The 20,167-nt window shown below is 42.2% G+C and overlaps 1 protein-coding gene across 4 annotated transcripts in view; it reads left to right on the top strand.

The window, feature by feature from the left end:
- The window catches only part of LOC117888122, a 49,074-nt gene extending 29,375 nt beyond the window's left edge, over window positions 1-19,699 (top strand). For 3 of the 4 annotated variants that reach the window (XM_034791234.1, XM_034791235.1, XM_034791233.1), the window contains 5 exons: window positions 10,095-10,146; window positions 10,244-10,346; window positions 12,201-12,364; window positions 15,912-16,157; window positions 16,860-19,699. In XM_034791234.1, the coding sequence (XP_034647125.1) occupies window positions 10,095-10,146; window positions 10,244-10,346; window positions 12,201-12,364; window positions 15,912-16,157; window positions 16,860-17,597 (1,303 nt within the window). In that variant the 3' untranslated portion in view covers window positions 17,598-19,699. The remainder of the gene's footprint in view (window positions 1-10,094; window positions 10,147-10,243; window positions 10,347-12,200; window positions 12,365-15,911; window positions 16,158-16,859) is intronic. The other variant, XM_034791236.1, reaches the window with a different exon arrangement.
- Window positions 19,700-20,167: the final 468 nt, after the last annotated feature.

The following is a 20,167-nucleotide window of genomic DNA, read 5'->3' as shown; positions in this document are numbered from 1 at the left end:
GACCTCTTTTGATAAGAGCTTGCCAATGCTACTCAACTGCGTTGGCTTATGCAGACTAGGAGTAAAATTAGGTGATATCCATTAACCACATAAAAAATTTGCCTCAGAATGAGACCCTCAAACTCACTTCTAATTTTGTGTGGCCTAAGTAAGGATTTGAATTCAGAGATGCATTAGCCCCCTCTTGTCCTCCTTGCAGGAAACCTTAATTAGTCAAATCTAGGAGAGAGGCGCTGACTCCAGATCAAGTATGGGAGAATAAGGAAGGAGAATGCTCTCACTGTAAAGTTTGGGGAAAGGTCAGATCTGGATCCATTACGAAGGTGGCTTTGAAATTCAGAGTCCTACCTGGGCCCATTACAGGGAGAAGTGCCTGCTCTGAAGTACAGATATGGGTTATAGGGATTTGATCTGGGATTTGAGTTCAGGCCTGCCTATCTTCTATAATGAAGCTGGCCACAGCATTACATCAGGAGTGCTGGAACAATTTGTATAGTGGGGGTGCTAAGAGCCATTGAACCCAACTGTAAACCCTGTATATGATGGAGACCACTACAAGCCAGAACCCCTACTTCCAGCACCTATGTATTACGTAGAGCATAAGAAGTTCAAAATTAAGGACAAAGGGGGCACTTGCTGAAATGACACCAATGTCCAGTGGAGCCCATGACGGCAGGTCCTGTCCCCTGAGAACATCCCGTTAGTCAGAGAGTACTCTAGGAGGAATGAAGATACTCTAATGAGGCAGTACATTCAGCAACGGGTCCAGTTCTCTGAGGAATAACACTTGCTAAGACTGGAATGTGCTGTTGCAGAGGAAACCTCAACAGAAGATACTAATAATAACCTTCAGACTGTTTGCTAAACTTGTCCTCCACCTCCCTTTCTCTCCATTCCACCTGCTCCTCTGATATCCGAGCAAGTTGAAGCTTAGCTGTGCTATGCTTCCCCCCCCCACACTCCTCCTCCTCTTTTTTTTTTTTTAAGCTGCCCCTGTTGCTCAGCTAGAAGTAGCAGCTCTGCCTCGCCAGTGGTAGAAATGGCACAGGACAGGCTTGGCACCCAGCACCATCTAATAAATGGAGTCATCCGCAATGCCTGCCCAGGTTTATTCCATTGAGCCAAAGTGAAGTTCTCTGGGGAGACTCCAAGTTTCTGCCACACTGTTGCTTTTGTTTAGTGTTTGGGGAGGGAATGAAAGCATCAGTTGTTAGATGGCCAATAATTCTAATTACTTTTGGCCATGAGGCCTGGCTTGAGTAACAGGGGTTTTTATTTTCTTTCCCAAGCCCCCAAGAACAAGAGACACGTTCACCTTATTTAATTTTAATCATGCCCAGTGCAATCAGACTTTTACTCGATGGTTGCAACTCATGGGGAAGAGACATTTTACATCTTCGCACCCTGCCAAGGAACTGATTCTTATTACAATCCCTTAGTTTACAAGAATTTCACGTGAAGGGAAGCCTCTTATTTCCAAACACCCCCCACCCATATACATTAATTTAAAAGTTAATACCCTCCCTGTATTTCCACTTGGTGGGCAGAAATGATGTAGCAATGTTTCATCCAACACAAGACCCAAAGAATAGTGACTGGGCAGGATATAGAGCAGGACTGACCAACTGGTTGCCAGGTGGCAATTCTTACTGCTGTAATACATTTCTGGGGAATCTGACTGACCTCTGAGAGTGTGCTAAAAACAGACTGGTTATCTGCTAATTGCTACAGCTCTGTGCTGAGTACTGTACAGACTCCAAGAAGCCCCTCGCTCCTTGCCTGCATGCCTCAATGCCCTCCATCTTTGTTTAGCCCATAGCTCTGCACATTAGTTCTTTCCGTTTAAATGGAGCTGTTGCTACTTCAGCAAAGTCTTGCTGGGCTGGAAAAAAGTTGCCTTTGTCAAAAGCTTTCACCTCCAATTTTTCAGCTAAAAACTTCAATTCAGAAATGTCATTGTGGTGCCTCACATGAGCTGAAGTCTGAGGGCATGGGGCACCCATTCTCCTTTGTGGATGGGGCTGCCTGTCCAGACTAAGTCTACCATGATACACCATGGTCTCCCTGTATGCTGAGCTGCTGCAGTGCATCATGGGAGTTGTAATTTCACTGGATACCAGGCCCAAAAACAAGAATGGGGGTATAAGGATCTGTGGCGGCATTTCTGAATTGAAAAAAATTTCTTCTGGAAGTTTTCGACTTTTGGTCAAAGATGACTTTTTTCAGGTGTTCATTTTATTTTATTCTCCACTTTTAAAAAAAGACAGTTTGCACAGAAACACTTCAGACAGCTCTAGTTAGTATTTTGCCCGTGATACATAAGTACTTTAAGTCTTGGGAAGCACAGTGGCATTCATTTTCTTAGTTACCTGCTGGATACCCAGCTCCCAGCCTTGTACCTCGGGCATATACCATCTTGCACTGCTCAAGACGAGCAGCGCAAATTTATTGATTGGTTCACCACTTCAACAATGGAAAGTGGATATACACTGGCCTTTGTACCCTGAGCAGATTTGTCCCACACTTCATACAAACTCACTGTTAAAAATAAACAAACAAATGTATTGACTATAAAAGGTAGATTTTAAGTGATATTAAGTGATAGGCAAAAAGTCAGAGTTAGTTACCAAAAGAAAAGCAAATATAACTATGCAGTCTAAACTCTCAACCCTATAAGACTGAGCAACATCTAAATTACGCAGTTTCTCACCCCACTGGATATTGCAGTTCATAATACACAGATTTCAGCTTTGAAACCTGGGCCTGTCTCCTTTGTTGGAGTCTTGTCTTCTTCTCCTCAGTGTCTTTGTTGCTTGCAGCATAGGTGGGGGCAGGAGAAAGGGCCCAGTATGTGTCCACTGTCTGTTTTATACCTTGCGTTTGGAAAACAAGTCCAGGCATGTCTGGGGCATTGCTGAGTTTCCAGGCAAGGTTGAACAATTGACCCTGGTGTGGCCTCATGCGGGTGAGTCATTGCATTGTAGCTCCCTTGCTAGACAGTGGTTGTTGATGGGTTGACTGAGACCCCGCCCGGGCGTTGGTTACTTTCTTTGCCGAGCTAATATCTTGCTGATGCCCCAATTTACAGCATGTTTTAGTGACAACCATACCACATAATTCTCAAAACTTCATACACACACATACGCACATAACTACATATATGGACAGAGAAATGACTTTCAGCAGATCATAACCTTTCCCCTGATACCTTACAAGGCATGCTTTATATGAAAGATCACAATAATATAAAAATGAGGAATATGGGGGTTCCAGGACACTCCCCCCAAGGTATAGAATGTCACACCAGCCAAGTAACTGAGATTTTTGTATTCAGTATTAATATATGCCTTTTACTCAACATTATGCAAGAGAATACTAATAAACTGTAAGTTGTTCTAAATTTACTTATATTCATTTGCATCCCACTGAATATTATTATATATATGAATTTTAAGAGGCCATAACTCAAGAGACTCATATAGGTGACTTCCTTTGGATCTTGGAGGGGGTTTTTTGGGAGGGGAGAGGGGGAGTTGTTTTAAAGTCATGGTGGATGTTCAAAAACACTCCAAGTAATGTAATCCTGATAATGCTAACCAGATTGGGTTGTTCATGGTTGTAGAAGGGTGGGGGAACTCACTGCTAGAGCATCTCCTTATGGCTGGGTTTGGCACAGCATCTCTCTCCTGTGAGTGACTCTTACCAATAGTTGCAGTGGTCTGAGTCTTTTCATGACTTGGCCCTCCACCCAAGTAACATTCAGTCCTACCCCATCCAGGGTAAATAAAAAGTCCAATAAACTAAATTCTCCACCCAATCTGAGCTCACGCCTCAGCTGGGTCATCACCGCTTCCCCAGGTTCTGTAAGGTTGTCTGCCACTCTAATGCAGACCAACACTGCTCAGAGCTTTTCCCCTGATGGTCTGACTCCAAATTCTACAGTCTGTCTCCCTTTCTGCATCACCTTTCTCAGTGGTCGGTAGGGAAACCCAGGCTTTCCTTCTACTCTGAGTTCTAGTCCAGGGACCCTGTGATCAGCAGGTAAAATCTGCTCTCTTAGACTTCACTGTCTCCCTGGACTTCTTCCTACCTTGACCTTCCTTCAGACCCTTTCCCTCATCTCTTCCCTGGGTTTATAGTACATCTGCTTCTCTCTAGTTGCTTCCTCTGCTCTCCAGCAGTTATAAAGTGACTGCAGAGTTCTCACTGTCTCCCTAAAGCCCCTGTGTGCTCCAGGCTTCTTTCTTTATACAAATCACCCATCTCCTTACCCAGCTGGTACTCATCTTTAATTGGGCCTCGCCCACCCCACCCTGTCAGTCCCACATTAACCCTTTCATCACATGGTGTGGAGTAAACACCCATCACACTGGCCCATGTTCATGGTTATAGAAGAGTGTCCCAGATTTTGATTTTTGAAGCTGAATATTGCTTCACACTCTCTCTTCATCCTAGTTTCCAGCCTGTCTAGAGAGAGATATTCCAATCAATACCCAGTGAAGACAAGTTCTTTCTTCTGGGAGGCTTTAATGCCAGAGTTGGAAAAGATAGTGAGGCTTGGAGCGCTGTAATAAAGACCAATGGAGTCAGAAAAATGAAAAATGGTCTCCTCCGACTCTGCAAGTGGGCTACTCATGAGCTCGTTGTCACCAACCCAACCTTCAGGCAAGCTAACAAATAGAAAACTTCTTTGGTGCATGCAAGATGAAAGCACTGGCACCTATACAGCAAAGGGCTATTAAGTTCACCAGAGCAATGCAAGGGGCAAACTGTTGGACTGACCACAGGATGATTAGAGCCATTTTTAATTTACCTGCTGTTGCCCCTCAGTGAAATAATGCTGAACAGATTAAACCAAAATTGAACATAGCAAAGCCATTTCTCCAAGAAAAGCTGAGGGAAAACTTAGAGGAAAAAAATGGATAGCATTACATCATCACCCAAGATTGCACTTGAAATATGGACTATATTCAAATTAGCCATTCTTCAAGCCCCAGAAGAAACTCTAGGTAAAAATGAACGTTGGCCCCAGGATTGGTTTGGTGAAAATGACAATAAAATCAAAAAGATCCTCAAGGAAAAGAATGCTGGGTTTCTGTCTTGGCAAAATAACAAGAAATCAGCATCAAAGGAAAATAAATTCAAGTATTTGCAAGAGATGGCTCAAGGACAGCTTTGTGTCCTACACGATAAATGATTGGAAAAGAAAGCAGAAGAAATACTGTGTTATGCTGATACTAACAACACAAAAATGTTTTATGATTCCCTGAAGGAATCAAATTTGAATCATGAAAACCAGGAACAGCTCCACTAACAAGTTCAAATGGATCTACCTTAATCAAGGACAAAAGAGGTATCTCTGAAAGATGGGTGTAGCACTTTACTGAGCTACTCAACTGTTAGGGGGCTTATTCCTTTACCCTCTCACTTCCCTGGTCCTTCTCCCATGAACAGAGAGCAACGATACCCTAAGTCCGAAGGTGCAAACAACTCAATGTTTATTGGGGTGAACTTCCAGCAAGCATGATTCCAATTTCCTTCCTCAGTGTCCCCCTTCCCAGCTCTGACACCACAGAGCCTTGCCTGTGTCCCTGTTCCATTCCCTGTTCCCATTAGCGAAACTTGATTTCAATTCCCACACCCCCATTCCCTGTTCCCATTCCCCGCTTACTTCCTGATTGACTGCAGACTATATAGTAAAACTTGAGTTCTGCTTAGCTATACCTTAACCCAAGGGTCCCCAACGCAGTGTCCGTGGGCACCATGGCGCCCGCCGGAGCGTCTAAGTGCGCCCGCATACTGGCTGGTGGACGAGCATCTGCTGAAATGCCGCTGAGAAGCAGCGTCATCCAGAGGCGTCACCGCCGAAATGCCGCCAATTTTTGGCGGCATTTCGGCGGCGATGCCTCTGGATGCTGCTGCTTCTCAGCAGCATTTCAGTGACGACACCTATTGACGTTGCTGCTTGTTGGTGGCATTTCGGCGGATGCTCGTCTGCTGCCACGGTCCTCCTTGGCTCGTCGTCTGGTGCCTGCCAAACGAAAAAGGTTGGGGACCACTGCCTTAACCAATCATTTTACTGAAATTTAACTCACCAATCCTAACATATTGTAACATGATTATTTAACCAATTATATCCCATCACCTTAATTGGTTTACACCCAACAAAATTAATTATACAGCAGACAGAAACAATCACAGAACCAAACAGAGATTATACAGACAAACAATAGGGAAATGGAGACTACAGTGATAGAACAATACAGAAATAAGGATTTCACATCCCAGCTATTAATAAGTGAGTTCTTGCCAGACAGGATGCTATCAAACTAAGTTTCTTTTTACATCTTCTAGGCTCTTCCCTTTCTTTGAAGGTGATAGGATTATAATTCTGTCCTGATATTCCTAACAGCCCATTAGCACCTTATTTCAATGTGACTAGTTTGGAATGTAAGAATGTGACCATACACTTGCCAGTTTATGGCTGGCCTCTGCTATTTAGCCAAAGGCCTTAGCCTAAGAACAGGGCTCAGACTGTCACAGTAAGAGAAAGCCTTTACACAGCTTAGTGATAAGAATACACCTAAATTCTTAAAGTATAGGCCTTTGCAGACACGTCTGAATATCTATAGCCTAACATGAACCATCCCTCTAACTATCAATCTATAGGTGCTAAAGGAACTGACCCAGCACTCCATAGATGAAGAAATTACACAGCCATCTACCATTGAGGAAGTGCAATAAAGCTATCAAACAAATGAAGTCAGGTAAATCCCTGGCAAAGAGAATATACCAGCTGAAATCTTTAAACTTGCAGGCCCCAAAACTGTCAACTATCTATATGAAATCAATAAGGATAACTAGGAAGCCAAGGAAATTCCACAGGATTGTAAAGATGTAGTCAAAAATAAAAACGCAAAATAAATGCAAAAACGGTGACAGTGGTAACTATCAGAGTATCTCCTAGCTATGAGACCTGGCTCATATTTTGCTAAATTGGGTAGTAAAAACAGTATTGGAGAAGTTTCTACCTGAGACCCAATGTGAATTTAGATCAGGTCAGAGCAACACAGACCTGATTTTCATTGTAAGACAGATTCAGAAAAAATGTATTGAACAAAACATAGACCTGTATGCTGTCTTCACTGATCTAAAAAAAGCATTTGATACTGTGAGCAGAAATGGGCTCTGGAAATTTTTAGAAAAGTTTGGCAGACCTATCAAATTATTTTATATCATACATCAATTCCATGAAGAAATGACTGGTCAGGTAATCTCAGATGGTGCCATTCTAAACCACTTCCCATATCTAATGGGGTGAAACAAGGCTGTGTGCTGGCACTGTCCCCTTTTGTTCTCTTCTTTGCAGCTTTTCTGAATTATACAATGGACAAGCTTCAAAAGGGCATCCACATAATGTACAGAACTGATGGGAAACTCTTTAGTCTCTAAAGGCTTACTGGAAGGACAAAAGTTCTTGAGGAACTCCTATGTGAAGTCCTTTCTGAAGATGACTGTGCTCTACTTAGTCATAGTGAAAGTGACCTATAGTTTATCTTTGGCAGGTTTTTCAGAGGCAACTAAATAGTTTAGACTTACTATGAGCCTTGAAAAAACTGAAGTCCTCTTCCAACCAGCTCCATCAACAATTACTACCGAGCCAAACATCACCATCAATGGAATAGAACTAAAGATTGTCAACCAATTTATAAACCTTGGCAATACCAAGTGACAGTTCACTGGATCTAGAAATGTCAAATAAATATGAAAGGCAAACAGGCCTTTGAAAGACTTCTTTCCATAGGATACTCAGCCAATGCACCATCAAACAGTCAAGAAAACTGATGATATACAATGCAGTGGTGACAGCAGCCTATTTAAAATGGGTGTGAAACATGGACAGTTTACTGCAGACACACTAAACAACTTGAAAAAATTTCACATGTGCTATCTTGGCTCAATCCTGAAGGTCCACTGGTGAGACAAAGTCTCAACAATTAACACTCTTGAAAAGATCAAAAACAACCAGCATTGAGGCACTGATCATGAAAGCTCATCTTAGATGGACAGGTCATATTATCAGAATGGGCGATGATAGAGTCCCAAAAAAGTTTTCTGTGATGAATTGAAACTCTGAAAGCATGGGGGAGAGGGGAGGATGTCAATGAAAACACTTCAGACATCCTTAAGCAGAATTTCACCTCATGCAGCATAAATATTGATAACTTTGAAGACATAGCCAGGGACAGATCTGACTAGAAAGCAAGTGTCAATAAACACTTTGAAGAAGACAGCCATGAAAAATGGATTGATTGAAAAAAGAGCCAAGCTTCATGTAAAATCTTCAGTGGGAACCTGCATATTCCTGTGTGATATCACATTGATCTTTTCCTCACAGATCGGACTATACAGGCACATGGGAACATGTGATACTGCTGTGACAACGGGCATCCATGCCATTCCAAGCCCTTTTTTTTTCCCCTTGTAAGAGTTTTTAAAGGTGCTGGGTTGAGGAAGAAGTCCCCCTACTTCGATGAGTTCATCTGAGAAACCAAAGTAAGATACGTGGCATGTGGTATGTGATGTAATGGTATGAAGTGGGTATGGGGGGGTGGAATTCTTCTGGATTGCATCCTTGACTTCAAACTTTCTGGACATACACTGCTTCCCCTTTAGTCTCGGTGGGAATGGTACTCCATGGGTTCTTGCTACCTCAGTTGAGGGATAGTGGATAGACAAGCAGAGACTTGAACAGAGCAAATAGCAGCAGGAAGGAGGCCTCTAGTAGCCCCGTAGGCCTGAGATGATTCTGATGAGAATCAGACTGTCTTCTCTGGCATCAAACTTAGAAATTGTAGAAAAGAATTAAATGTTCTTCTCCTTTTATAAGGATGTTTAATTTCAGTTGTTTGCACCCTTGTTTCAAGATGTCTTCTGTGAATTAAACTCCATGATTCTGACTCTGAGGTATGGCACAACCCTGTTCTTGTATTTTCCACTTGTCCTTTGAGCACTACTTAAGCCATGCTTCTTACTACTCCTTCATGTCCTCCTTTCATGTAGTTACATGTACCTGGAACTATTTTACTGACCAGGTCAGCAATGCCAATATCTCCGTCCTTTCTTGCACCAAGACCCTTATCTCTTCCAAATTTCTGGTAAACTCTTGTCCCACTGCAGCATCCCCAAAAGGAAACATTAGCTAATGAATGACTGAAAAATCTTTAATAAACTGTATGTGGGGGGAAATGCTGTATGTCTGCTTTTAGATTGTAAGCCTTCAGGGCAGGACCTTGGTGTTCTTACATGTCTGTAAAGTGCTAGTACAGTGCAGCTATACACCTAAATAATTATCTTTTTTTTGGAGCACTTTGATCTCAGTTAGTACTTAGGGAGTTTTGAGGGCTGGGGAGTGTTTTGATTCTTTCAGAGGCATCTTCAAGTTCTATTTCACCACAACTGTAGTGATGTTAGCTGTTCTATAATGTCAGTTTTAGAAGAAGAAATCTTGGGTAAGAGCTTATTAAGGAATCTTCTTTTGGGTTCCTTCAGTCTTTGACAAGTTCTCTTACTTGGGAATGAGCTGCTGCTGTTTTCCTTAATATACTTTTCATAAAAAGAAATAACATTTGCCACTTCTTGGCTCACTGAGAATATCCCAGAATGCTTTGTTCTATATAATAAAATGTCTGGTATGGTGAAGCCAATGAACTGCATCACAGCTTGAGACCCAGGGGGGCTACATATTTTGCTGTGTGCTCTACTCAGAGAAATCAAAGTTCTACCCTTCTAAGGAGAATAGGTGTTGAGACTTGGGATATCTGGCATAAACTCCTGCTTCTGCTGCAAACACCTTGCAGATTCTTAAGAAAGTAATTTAATCTCTTCTGCCTTAGCTGACTCCCTGATAAGATGGGGATAACAATTGCTCCCTAGCACACAGGCATTGATACAAAGAAAGCTGTAAAGTGTCATGGATAGAAGTACTAGTGCACAGTTGTTCTGTTGTGTTTTTTCCTATTAAAATGAACATGGATGAGGACTTTCTTCCTATGGAAAACTAATACATGGGCTTGTTGCTGTCTTTTCCTCAGGCAGAAAATGTGCCCCAAAAGGAACCCTTCCAATGTACACAGTGACCAGGAGGTTAGTGCTAATGTTTTTGGTGATTTTGTTTCTCTTGCACATTGGCTGTTACACTGTCTGTCTGTAGATGTTTACTGGGGCATGTTCTGAGTTGTAGAATGGGATCCAGAACTCCGCCATAGATATCAATGAGCTCCAACTTGTGGTGCCAACTCGAGAGAATGAAAACAACAATCACACTGTCAGCCGGGACCAAGCTGGTAAGCTGGAGAGTATGTTGTTTCAACCCACAGCTCCTTGCCCATTAAGTCAAGTCAGTCTCTCTCCCTGAATCTTCCTCTTCAGCTGTGTTTGTGGAGATGCAGTGCGAGCTGTCACATATTAGAAAGTGTTTGGTGTGGAATTACCCCCTTTTGCCCTCCCTCTTGCTGGTAGAGTAATTCCCTGGCAAGGAATACTTCTGAACTCTGCCAACAGAAACTGTCATATCCAGTGGCACAGTGCATACACTTGGTTAGCAGGGCAAATGTGGTTTTGGTTCATTCTATCATATTGCTGGCTTAAAAACACCTGTGAAATCTTCAAGAGTTGTGTTTTTTTCTCCCTACCATCCTCCCCTTTGTGTCACCTGGAGAGCATGGCTGTCTAAGCACTGGGTTTGGAACACTCAGATTCCCTGGAGCAGTCACAGGTCCAAAGTTTTTTTCATATTAACGTGGATAAAATTGCTCTGATCCAGCGTGAGCCATCTACAGAACCCCAGGGAGTGACAGTAGTAAGTACTGGGATGCTTTAACTACAACTCATAGGTCCTTCATGGCTGGTAAAAGCCAATACAGAAGTACTGGGTCTAATGTTGGTGAAGATTGTCCATCAATGTTTCCCTCCAGAGAGACAAAGTGGCTGAGGTAATATTGTTTATGGGACCAACTTGTGTTGGTGAGAGAGACAAACTTACACAGAGCTCTTCTTCAGGTCTGGGAAACATACTCCAAGTGTCTCTGGCTATGGCTACACTGGCGCTTTACAGCGCTGCAACTTTCTCGCTCGGGGTGTGAAAAAACACCCCCGTGAGCGCAGCAAGTTACAGCGCCGTAAAGCGCCAGTGTAAACAGTGCGCGGCTCCCAGCGCTGTAAGCTAATCCCCTCGTGGAGGTGGAGTACCTGCAGCACTAAGAGAGCTCTGTTCCAGTGCTGGTGCGCAACCACACTCGCACTTCAAAGCGCTGCCGTGGGAGCGCTCTCGCGGCAGTGCTTTGAAGTTTCAAGTGTCGCCACAGCCACAGCTAAATACAAAGTAGGATAGATTGTTTAGCATAAGTAGTTAACACATATTTCAAGGGACCATTCAACGTGAAATAGCCCACTTATGGTCCTTTGAAATATGTGTTAACTACTTGTGCTGAGTTGAGTTTGTCAGGCCTGTCAGGAGCTGCTGTTACAGACCAGTGAACCCTTTGCCAGCTGGCACCAAGCCACCTGTGTATCACAGAAGTTCTTGTGAGATCCCAGCTCAAAATCCCAACTCTGTGCTGACAATCTTGCTAACAGTTTCCAATCTCCCTTTGTTGGGAAAGGTCACTGAGAGGATTGTGGCCAGACAGCTCTGGCAGTCCCCAAAGCTCTTTGACCCTGATCAGTGAGGTATAACATGAACACAACTTTGGGGGTTCTTCAAAGTTTAGGATTTGAGTTCGGGGAGGGAAGGTTATCAGGGGTGGAGGCCAGAACTGCCTTCTTATCGCCATAGAATATCCTACTTGCCACCCAGACATGTTTATATGCATATAAAAATGAGATGGGTTGAGCCAGCCTGCAAAGTTTTGATCCAGAGCTAACTTTTCCCAAGGGTGGCTGGATTTACAACTTTGATTTGGTCCCATCTCTAAAAGGCTTTGGTTTTAAGTCCTTCTGGTTTCCTAGCCAAATTTCAGCCTATTAGGACAAGGCAAGTGGTTGAATGGTTGCATTTTTTTCAGATCTGTGTGGCAGCCAAGGGCTGATTTTTTTTTAGGCTGGGTTAGAATGGGAAGAGGAAGGTGGGCTATTTGCCCAGCCTAAACAAAAAGAGACCGTCCCTTAAAAAAATCTTTCTATGTCTTTCCTTCCCTTAGTCACTTCCTCTGGAGGCAGCACAGAACACTCTTCTCGGCATACTGACCCAGACGTGCCCTCTTCTATGTCTGCCGTGACCACTGAAACCGGGAGCGATGAAGTATTTATTATTTCAGCCGGCCCTGGTGCCAGCGGGTTGAGTTTTACCACATACAGAGTACAGGTAGACACACAGATTTCTAATAGTTGGAGGAAGGAACTGCGAGTCAAAACTCCCAGATTCCATTCCTGATTCTGTCACTAACTTGCTGTGGGCAAGTCATATAACCACACAGTTCCTCAATCCGTCAGTAATATTATTTACCTACCTTGCAGCACTGTTGTTGTTGTGGTTGATTTGTGTTACTGTAGCTCCTAGGTTCTGAAGCTTAATAAATGTTTGCCAATAAATTGGGTGCTTAATGTGTCAGGGCTCTTTACAAATGTTTATTTTTTAATTTTATTTTTAAAATTTAAATACTGTAACATGGCTTCCCTAGGTTTTGTTTTGTTTTGTTTTGGAGGGGGAGGGATGGGGCGGGGTTATCTTAGCTTGAAGCTCTTACTGATGTTTCTTTAGAAACACATGTGGTTCAAAAATCCTTTTGCTTGCATTTCCCTTGAGCACCCAGGGTGGTGATTAACATATGTTTTTGTAATCGTTCTGGAGTCAACACTTGCTATCTAAGTGTAGAAGCATGGAATAGTGCAGAAGCATACCAGTCCTTCATGTAGCTCATGTGACTTTATCCCTGGGGTACAAAGTATTGGGTATCTGCATCCCTGGCCTTGATTGGAGGCCAGTGAGGTCCGCTAGGATACAATATCAATTAGGATTTTCCTAGAGTCTTAATAATGTACATGGACCTCTATAGAATTATATCCATTAATGAAAAACAGCCAGCCTATAGAACAGTGAAAACTTAAATGAATATGGGCCACTGCTATTTTTCTTAAACTAGCTTTCTATATGATGGGCAGTGATTTATTATCTAAGACTCATTAAAAATGTTTTAATGCTCTAATCCAGTGTTTCTTAATCTTTTTAATATCAGGAACCAGCTTCCTGCCTCCCTCCCTAAACTGTGTCAGGAAGATCTCAGGGACAAGCCCCGGTCCACAGAGCAGTCGTTGAGAAACACCGCTCTAATCTACCATTCTGGAGCTGCATTAAATCTTAAAACATTTAAGGTGTAAAAGAGAAGAAATAGTTTGCATAGGCAGAAGTCAAATTTTTTCAAAGTTTTGCATAGCTTTAAAATTCTTACATTATCTAACATCTCCTTTCCACCTGCATCATCATCTCTGGCACGATTTCACAGAGGTGGATAGGAAGATAGAGTGGAAATTGGCAAGATTTGTGCTTTCTCGCCAAGCATGACTCTGTTGGTCAGAGCTCTATCAGGTGCTGATGAGATGAAACCTCAGTTTGTTGTGGATTGATGGAAAATCCATATTCTCTTTCATCCCATTTTAAAAAAATGATGAGCATCCATAAATCCCATAGAAATCATTGAGCTGTGAATGCTCACCTTTCAAAATCAGGCTATTATTTCCTCTCCTCTCCACCCCGCAGCTGCTAGAAGATATATAAAATGTGAAAATAATATTATTACGCTTGATCTTGGACAGAAGGCTTAGAAGGAGCGATCTGATGTTACTGCTAAGAAGTGCTTCCCACAGCGTGTTGTTAGCTAGGTAGCTAAAGAATCTGGATTAGGGCTTTATGGATCCATACTTGTTGCCTGATAATGGTGGTAGGCCTGGATAGGAAGAGGCTAAGAAATCCTTCTAAATGCTAGATTTTCAGCATGTTTGAGACCCATCCTCCCTGTTTTGGAAGAAAAATGTACCTACGAAATGGCTTGCAGCAGGCCCATATCTAAACAGCGGTACTTCAAACAAGCTGATTTGCACCCTCATTCTAGGATTTAGAAGTGCAGCTACTCAGGTTTGCACTCATGATTGAAATGCACCTGCTGCACATTGTTGGGGGTACAAATTGCATCTGCAGAAAGGAGGCGGTCCTGAAAAATGTCCTCTCTAATCCTCATTTATATTGCTCTGAATAGGTGGGCTCCTACTCTGTCTTCCCCTCTCTAATATGGTTTGCATGTGCTAGCTTCTGTAGGACAGCCTAGGCAAATGGTGCATGTTGTTATCCACTGGTATGCAGCTACTTTCTTGGCTCTTACTCTGACATTATCCTAATGTTTATGGAGGTGTGAAAGCTTGAGCCTTTACAGTAGACAAGGATTCCAGACTCACTCACCTCAACCGAAATGCTTGTCTAGACAAAGTGAATCGTAAGAAGCTTTACACAAAGATTATCTAAATCCTTTTACTGAGACATAGTAGTTGGCCAGCAGCTCCCAAGCCTCCCACTGAGTGTGAGCCTGAGTTTTGCTGGGGAGGGGCCAATAATAGGTTATTTTAAACACACACCCCAGAAGCTAATCCGCTGTTGGGAGTCAAGGGTACATCCAGGCAATGTGCTGGGGGAGCAAACAAACTTCTCTGCTGTGTCTCAGTACTTTTGTTAAGATGTAGGGAGGGTAGAGGAACTACTCTGCAGGCCCTGAGGGAGAGAACTGATAAAGAGTAGAGAAAATGAATCCTGTACATGTGTTCCAGGGGAAAATATAGGGCATGTAGACAACTTCTATAGAAAATGGAAACCATGTGACTGCTTTATTTATATAACCACTTTTAGCCCTATGTCAATTGCCTTCACTCCACCATCCCTTCTCATGCATTGTACTCTCTATTCATCTTATTTGTGTAATTCTGCCTATAAACTGAGTAGATCTTACAATGTGGATCTGCCCCCCTCTATTGGCTAGACCAGTGTTTCTCAACCTTTTTGATACCAGGGACTGGCTTGCTGTCTTCCTAAAATGTGTCAGGGTGGGGATATCTCAGAGACCAGTGCCAAACATTGGGGAAGACTACAGAAGCCTTTGTCTAAAAAACTTAAGACTTTTAGCTCAGGTCATTAAGGTTCATGGTTTTAGATCAAGAGACCTGTGAGAACCAAAGACTGATTGAGGGGAACTGGTCAGGCCTTTAGGTTGACTAGTTGATATCCATCAGGTCCTCAAAGGTTCTGGACTCACACTGCTTAATGAAAGAAATCCAACTCCATATTTTTTTGTATAAATCTTATTAAAACTCTTAATAATGACATCAATAAAACACAGTGCCAAAGCTAAGCTGATATTACTCATATTAAAATGAAAATAAAGCAACGCAACTACCAACAAATTAGTCTTATTATAGAAATTAGATTATTATAGAAATAATCAGTCCTTAAAAGGTCTAAGGAGGATTCTGAGAAGGTGGCTGTTTGGTAACTATCCCCATGGAGAGATGTAAACAAGCCCTAATGCGTTTGCTTGAGAGGACTGTGGGAGTCTCTCTGGTATGTAAGAGTTTTCTAGCTGAGTGGGGGATATTTTGAAACTGGCTAATAAAGGTAAAACTTTTCTTGTGTGGGCAGGGCAAGGCAATGGTGAACCTGGTGGGTTTAATGCTTTCTGTTTTGGCATACTTTAAGCAGGTGCTGTACAAGCTGCCCACTGACCTATCTTGTCCCAAGAAAAGATGTGTTTAAAGAACCAGAGTCACTTTCACAGATAGCTCAGTGTTTCTAAGTGGCACTAGGGCCTTTGCATGTAAAGTACTTTTGAGACCTTTGGCTGAAGACGTTGGAAAATTTCTCTATTTTTCAGGACAAAAACCTAAAGAGAAGTGTCACAAGTCCAGCTTCTGTGTCAGACTGGCTGACTTCTGATCATGTGGCTCCAGGAGCAGGTACTGTGGATAAAGGGAACACACAGGCAGAGAACCATCATCCAAGGCAACGGACATGGAGTGCCCGCACATTTCATGACTTACTGACTCCATTACCTCAGTTACAGAAAAAATGGTATAGCTGGACCACTAACAGCCCCTTCACTAAACTGGTAGACAGCAGTGTAAGTATCCACAAGAAGGGAAGGTGTGGGATTCAGGCATCATGCTCCTAACATTAAAGACTACTTCCAAAGGGGCACTTTGTGCAATATAAAGACCCACCTACTTTTTGATGTGAACTCCTCGTCCCGCTCTTCTGCCTTTCCCTTGTGCATGTGTTGAGCATGTCAGCTGAAAAGGTCCAAGGCCGTGAATGTGTGTGTGCACACATGAGAGAGATAGAGACTGTTAGTTCACATTACCATAATATACTTCATCTGGGGCTTGATTCTGCAGCACTGAGAAGCTGCAACGCCCGGGGCTAAGCATCTGGATAAAGGATTATTTTCCCTTAAACTTACAAATTATTTCTTCAGAATGGATCATCTTGAGTCATTCTGCATAATTTTCATGGTTATATTTTAGGTTTCTTTTAATTGACATGTAAGTATTGTACTGCAAAGAATCCATAGACCCATAATGACTAGCTGTCTCTCTGATTGACTGCAGATGTCAAACCAAGAGTGCTTGTTAGAAAGTTAACATGATGCTTCCGTATCTTCCCATGCACAAAGTTCTGCTTTTTGGGAAGGGAAGGAAGCATGTAGCCTCTTGATCATGACAAGTGCACTATGGAATTTCAATTCTAAATTCCCTAAGATTTAAAGTTTTCTAGACTGCTGCTTTTCAAAGTATGTTTATTAACTTTATTATTATTTTGGTAGGGTCTTTCTACAGCCACAAGAAACCAGTGTGTAACAACCAGAAAAGTAATTTCAGCTACTGAGATAGAGGGAATCTCAGATACTGTTTATTCTGACTCGTCCACCAGCACCGCATCATACCCGCTAACCCAATCTGCGCAAAGGCAGGGGAAACTGAGCTCCTCTAGCTTGAAGAAATCCAGGTTTGGGAACCCTTACTTTGGGTTTTTAACGAGCTCCCCTGATTGCAAAGAGGTGAGACCCTTGGATCCCTCAAGACACGTGGGGGTGACACCTCCACTTGATAACCAAAGCCATGGCCCCGCTGGCCTCAAAAGCAACTTAATCAACTGTTCGAAAACCAAGGAGCTCTCAATAGAAATGGACAAATCCAAACCAGCTTTTGTGATTTCTGAAGAAGGGGATGACCAGCAGCCTCTGGTCCTCGCAGAGCACTTTAGTCAGTGTAGAGATACTCTGTCTGAGCAAAATGTTGTATATGCTTCCGTGAAGGCTAAGCCTGATAAACAACCAGTGGTCTTGACTGTTCAGGGAGACAGCTCAGCCAGGCCTCCCAATTTCACGTTGGATCTCCCCATTTGGGAAAAGTCTCCCAATTTATATAGCAATCACATGAAGACTGATAGCTCTTCCAGGGGCCAGTGCAGCTTGCCTAGTGCAGATTCCAATACAATTGAGTCACCATGGAATTTTGATTCCTTAACTGCTCATACACTCTGTCCAACATCGGTTCAATGAGGCTTCCAGAGCGACTAAAGGAATGTGTCTGTGAGAACAGATGCAATAAGGACCATAGCTGTTCACTTTTCTGCTGGAGAAGCAGCTGCTGTGCCTATGGAGGGTAGCAAGTGTGGACAGAGGCAACTTTTTTTTCTTCCCATCAGCAGACTGGAGTCATGGGAAAGCACAAAACAAAGTCATCTTTTCTCATGCTCAGTTGGGCCTAATAACGAGCACGATATGGTCTTGTTCCATTCTTCCACATGGAATTTTAATTGTGGCTTATGGAAGAGTGATAAAGTGACTCCTCTAAAAAGGTGTCTACTACTGAGTAACTGTGTTCTGGTACACTACAGGAAAACAAATGATCTGAGGGATTACTTTATGGCACATGGTGTGGAATGTAGACCAGTCCTCAGGGTCACTGTAGTGTCACTTTGTTCTTTGCTACATGTTATGAACCAAATTCTGCTCTCAGGTACACTTGCGTAATCCCTACTGATGTCAACTGAAGTTGCCTCCAGCTATCCAAGAGTAGAATTTGGACTTGCATGTTTATGTGTGTGTATAGTTAAATAGTTACCAACTATTTATATATATAAAAAGTAAAATGTTTTAAATAGTTGGTAACCTCTCCACTTTAGTACAAAGTCTTGTTCATATCAGTCTTTGCTGTTTCCTTAGCATTAAAGGGCACGAGTAGACCTTAGTCTAACACTTTAGAGTGGTAAAAGCACAATATGAGAGCACACTCAGCCTGATGCTATCAAAATAATTAATACTAGTTTCCAATATTAACGCTGTTAAACTTTCTACACTCTTGGCTAGCACTGTGTAGGTCTGAAGAATTAAGGGAGCACCCCTCATGGCAATAGGAGGGTGTATACAAAAAATACTATTCACTAGCAATAAAGTCTTCAGCATCCTGATGCTTGCAGCTGCTATTGTTTTAATACTGTAACAACCAGCTATTGCTGGTAATGCACACTGACTGCAGAATTACTTCCTTTAGCAGGCAAGCTTTAAAAAAAAAAAAAAAAAAAAAAAACAAGCAAACTAAGTGGGGCAGACTTCATAGCCCTCTTTTGAAATGAACTCCTTAGTAGCTATGCCACACTGATTACAAATCCAGCGCATGAAATGGATGACTGAACCAAAGGGAAGTCTGGTAATTCGATTGCCTTTAATAACCCAATCCATATTTTAATTGCCTCCCACTGTTATTTTCCTGTCTTAGCAAGAAATGTCTCCATACTTACCCCGCAACTAAAAGCATTTCACTTTCCTAATTGAAAGAATTGTGTCAGATGGAGCTATGTGACTGCAGCTGGTTTAAGCTGTTCTAAAAATGGATAGACGGCTCCAAATATGTGATAAACAGATGCCAAAGGTGGGAAAAATCTTCATGCAGTCTACTCTCTGTCCACTACACTAGGAGTCAAATGAGTGATCTTAATATTTCTATGCCCAGACATCTAAGCCTGCCTCTTGAAATATTTAACCCCAGTTTAGCCCTGATTTATTTAAGATTTCACCTGCTACTCCAGCTTCCATCTACCACCTATTAATGTCTGAGCTGTACAACACATGGTCTTAGTTTTGCCTAGCATGTTTTATGTGTAGAAATAGAAGCACTGCATCTAGTAATGGTTCAGGAAGAAAAGAGTATCCCATAGTAACTTATTTTTTTTTTAAACAGAACTACACAAGCAGGTTTCTGTTAATTCTTATTACTGCCAGCCTGCATCGAGCTGAATTTTAAAGTATAAAATTCTGGCTTCAGCTTTTTAAAATTAACGTTACAAGAACCAAAGGGAAGAGCTAATATATTTAGAGAAATCTGCAGTGCTCTATATATTTTAATTAACTCTTTCCCTATGTATTGAGTTTCACATGTAACACTTGCATTGTAATGCAGAGTCATTATGCTTTGTTGTTTTTAGACTTCAACTTGCAAAATAAATATCAAAGTATTTAAAAAATTACTTTTGGAAAACGCTTAAGTGACCAGTTATCTTCGGTAATTGCTTGGGTGAGGAGTGGGAGAATGAAGGGTTTTTTTCCAATGAGTGTTTGTTAATGTATGAATTTCTTTAGTTGAATAAACTGTCTTGGCACTATTGCTTGCTTTTTGTGTTGTAAGACTGAACTGAATGACTTGTGCTCCACTGAGTAACTGGGAACTACTATACTGCCTCAGACAGAGGGAATATGGCTAGAAGTGGGAGCTGAACAAATTCAGACTAGAAATAGGGCATAATTTGGACAGTGAGAGCACTTAACCATTGGGACAGTTTATCAAGAGTCATGGTGGATTTTCCATCTCTGGCAATTTTTTAAGCAAGACTGGATGTTTTTACTAAAAATAATGATCTCAGAATTATTTTGGGGAAGTTCTCTGGCCTGTGTGATATAGGAGGTCAGACTAGATGATCACAATGGTCCCTTTTGGCCTTGGAATCTATGAATATCTATGCTAGTATCATGTCTTCAACAGGACCAGAGCCTGTAGAGAAATCAGCAAGAACTATTATGATGAATCATACTTGCATAATGTGCTCATCACAGAAGCTTTTCCCCAGCCCCCT

Source organism: Trachemys scripta, chromosome 15 (assembly GCF_013100865.1).
Source record: "Trachemys scripta elegans isolate TJP31775 chromosome 15, CAS_Tse_1.0, whole genome shotgun sequence".
NCBI lineage: Eukaryota > Metazoa > Chordata > Testudines > Emydidae > Trachemys > Trachemys scripta.
Note: the sequence above shows the minus strand (reverse complement) of the source record. Positions and strands in the feature narration are given on the sequence as shown.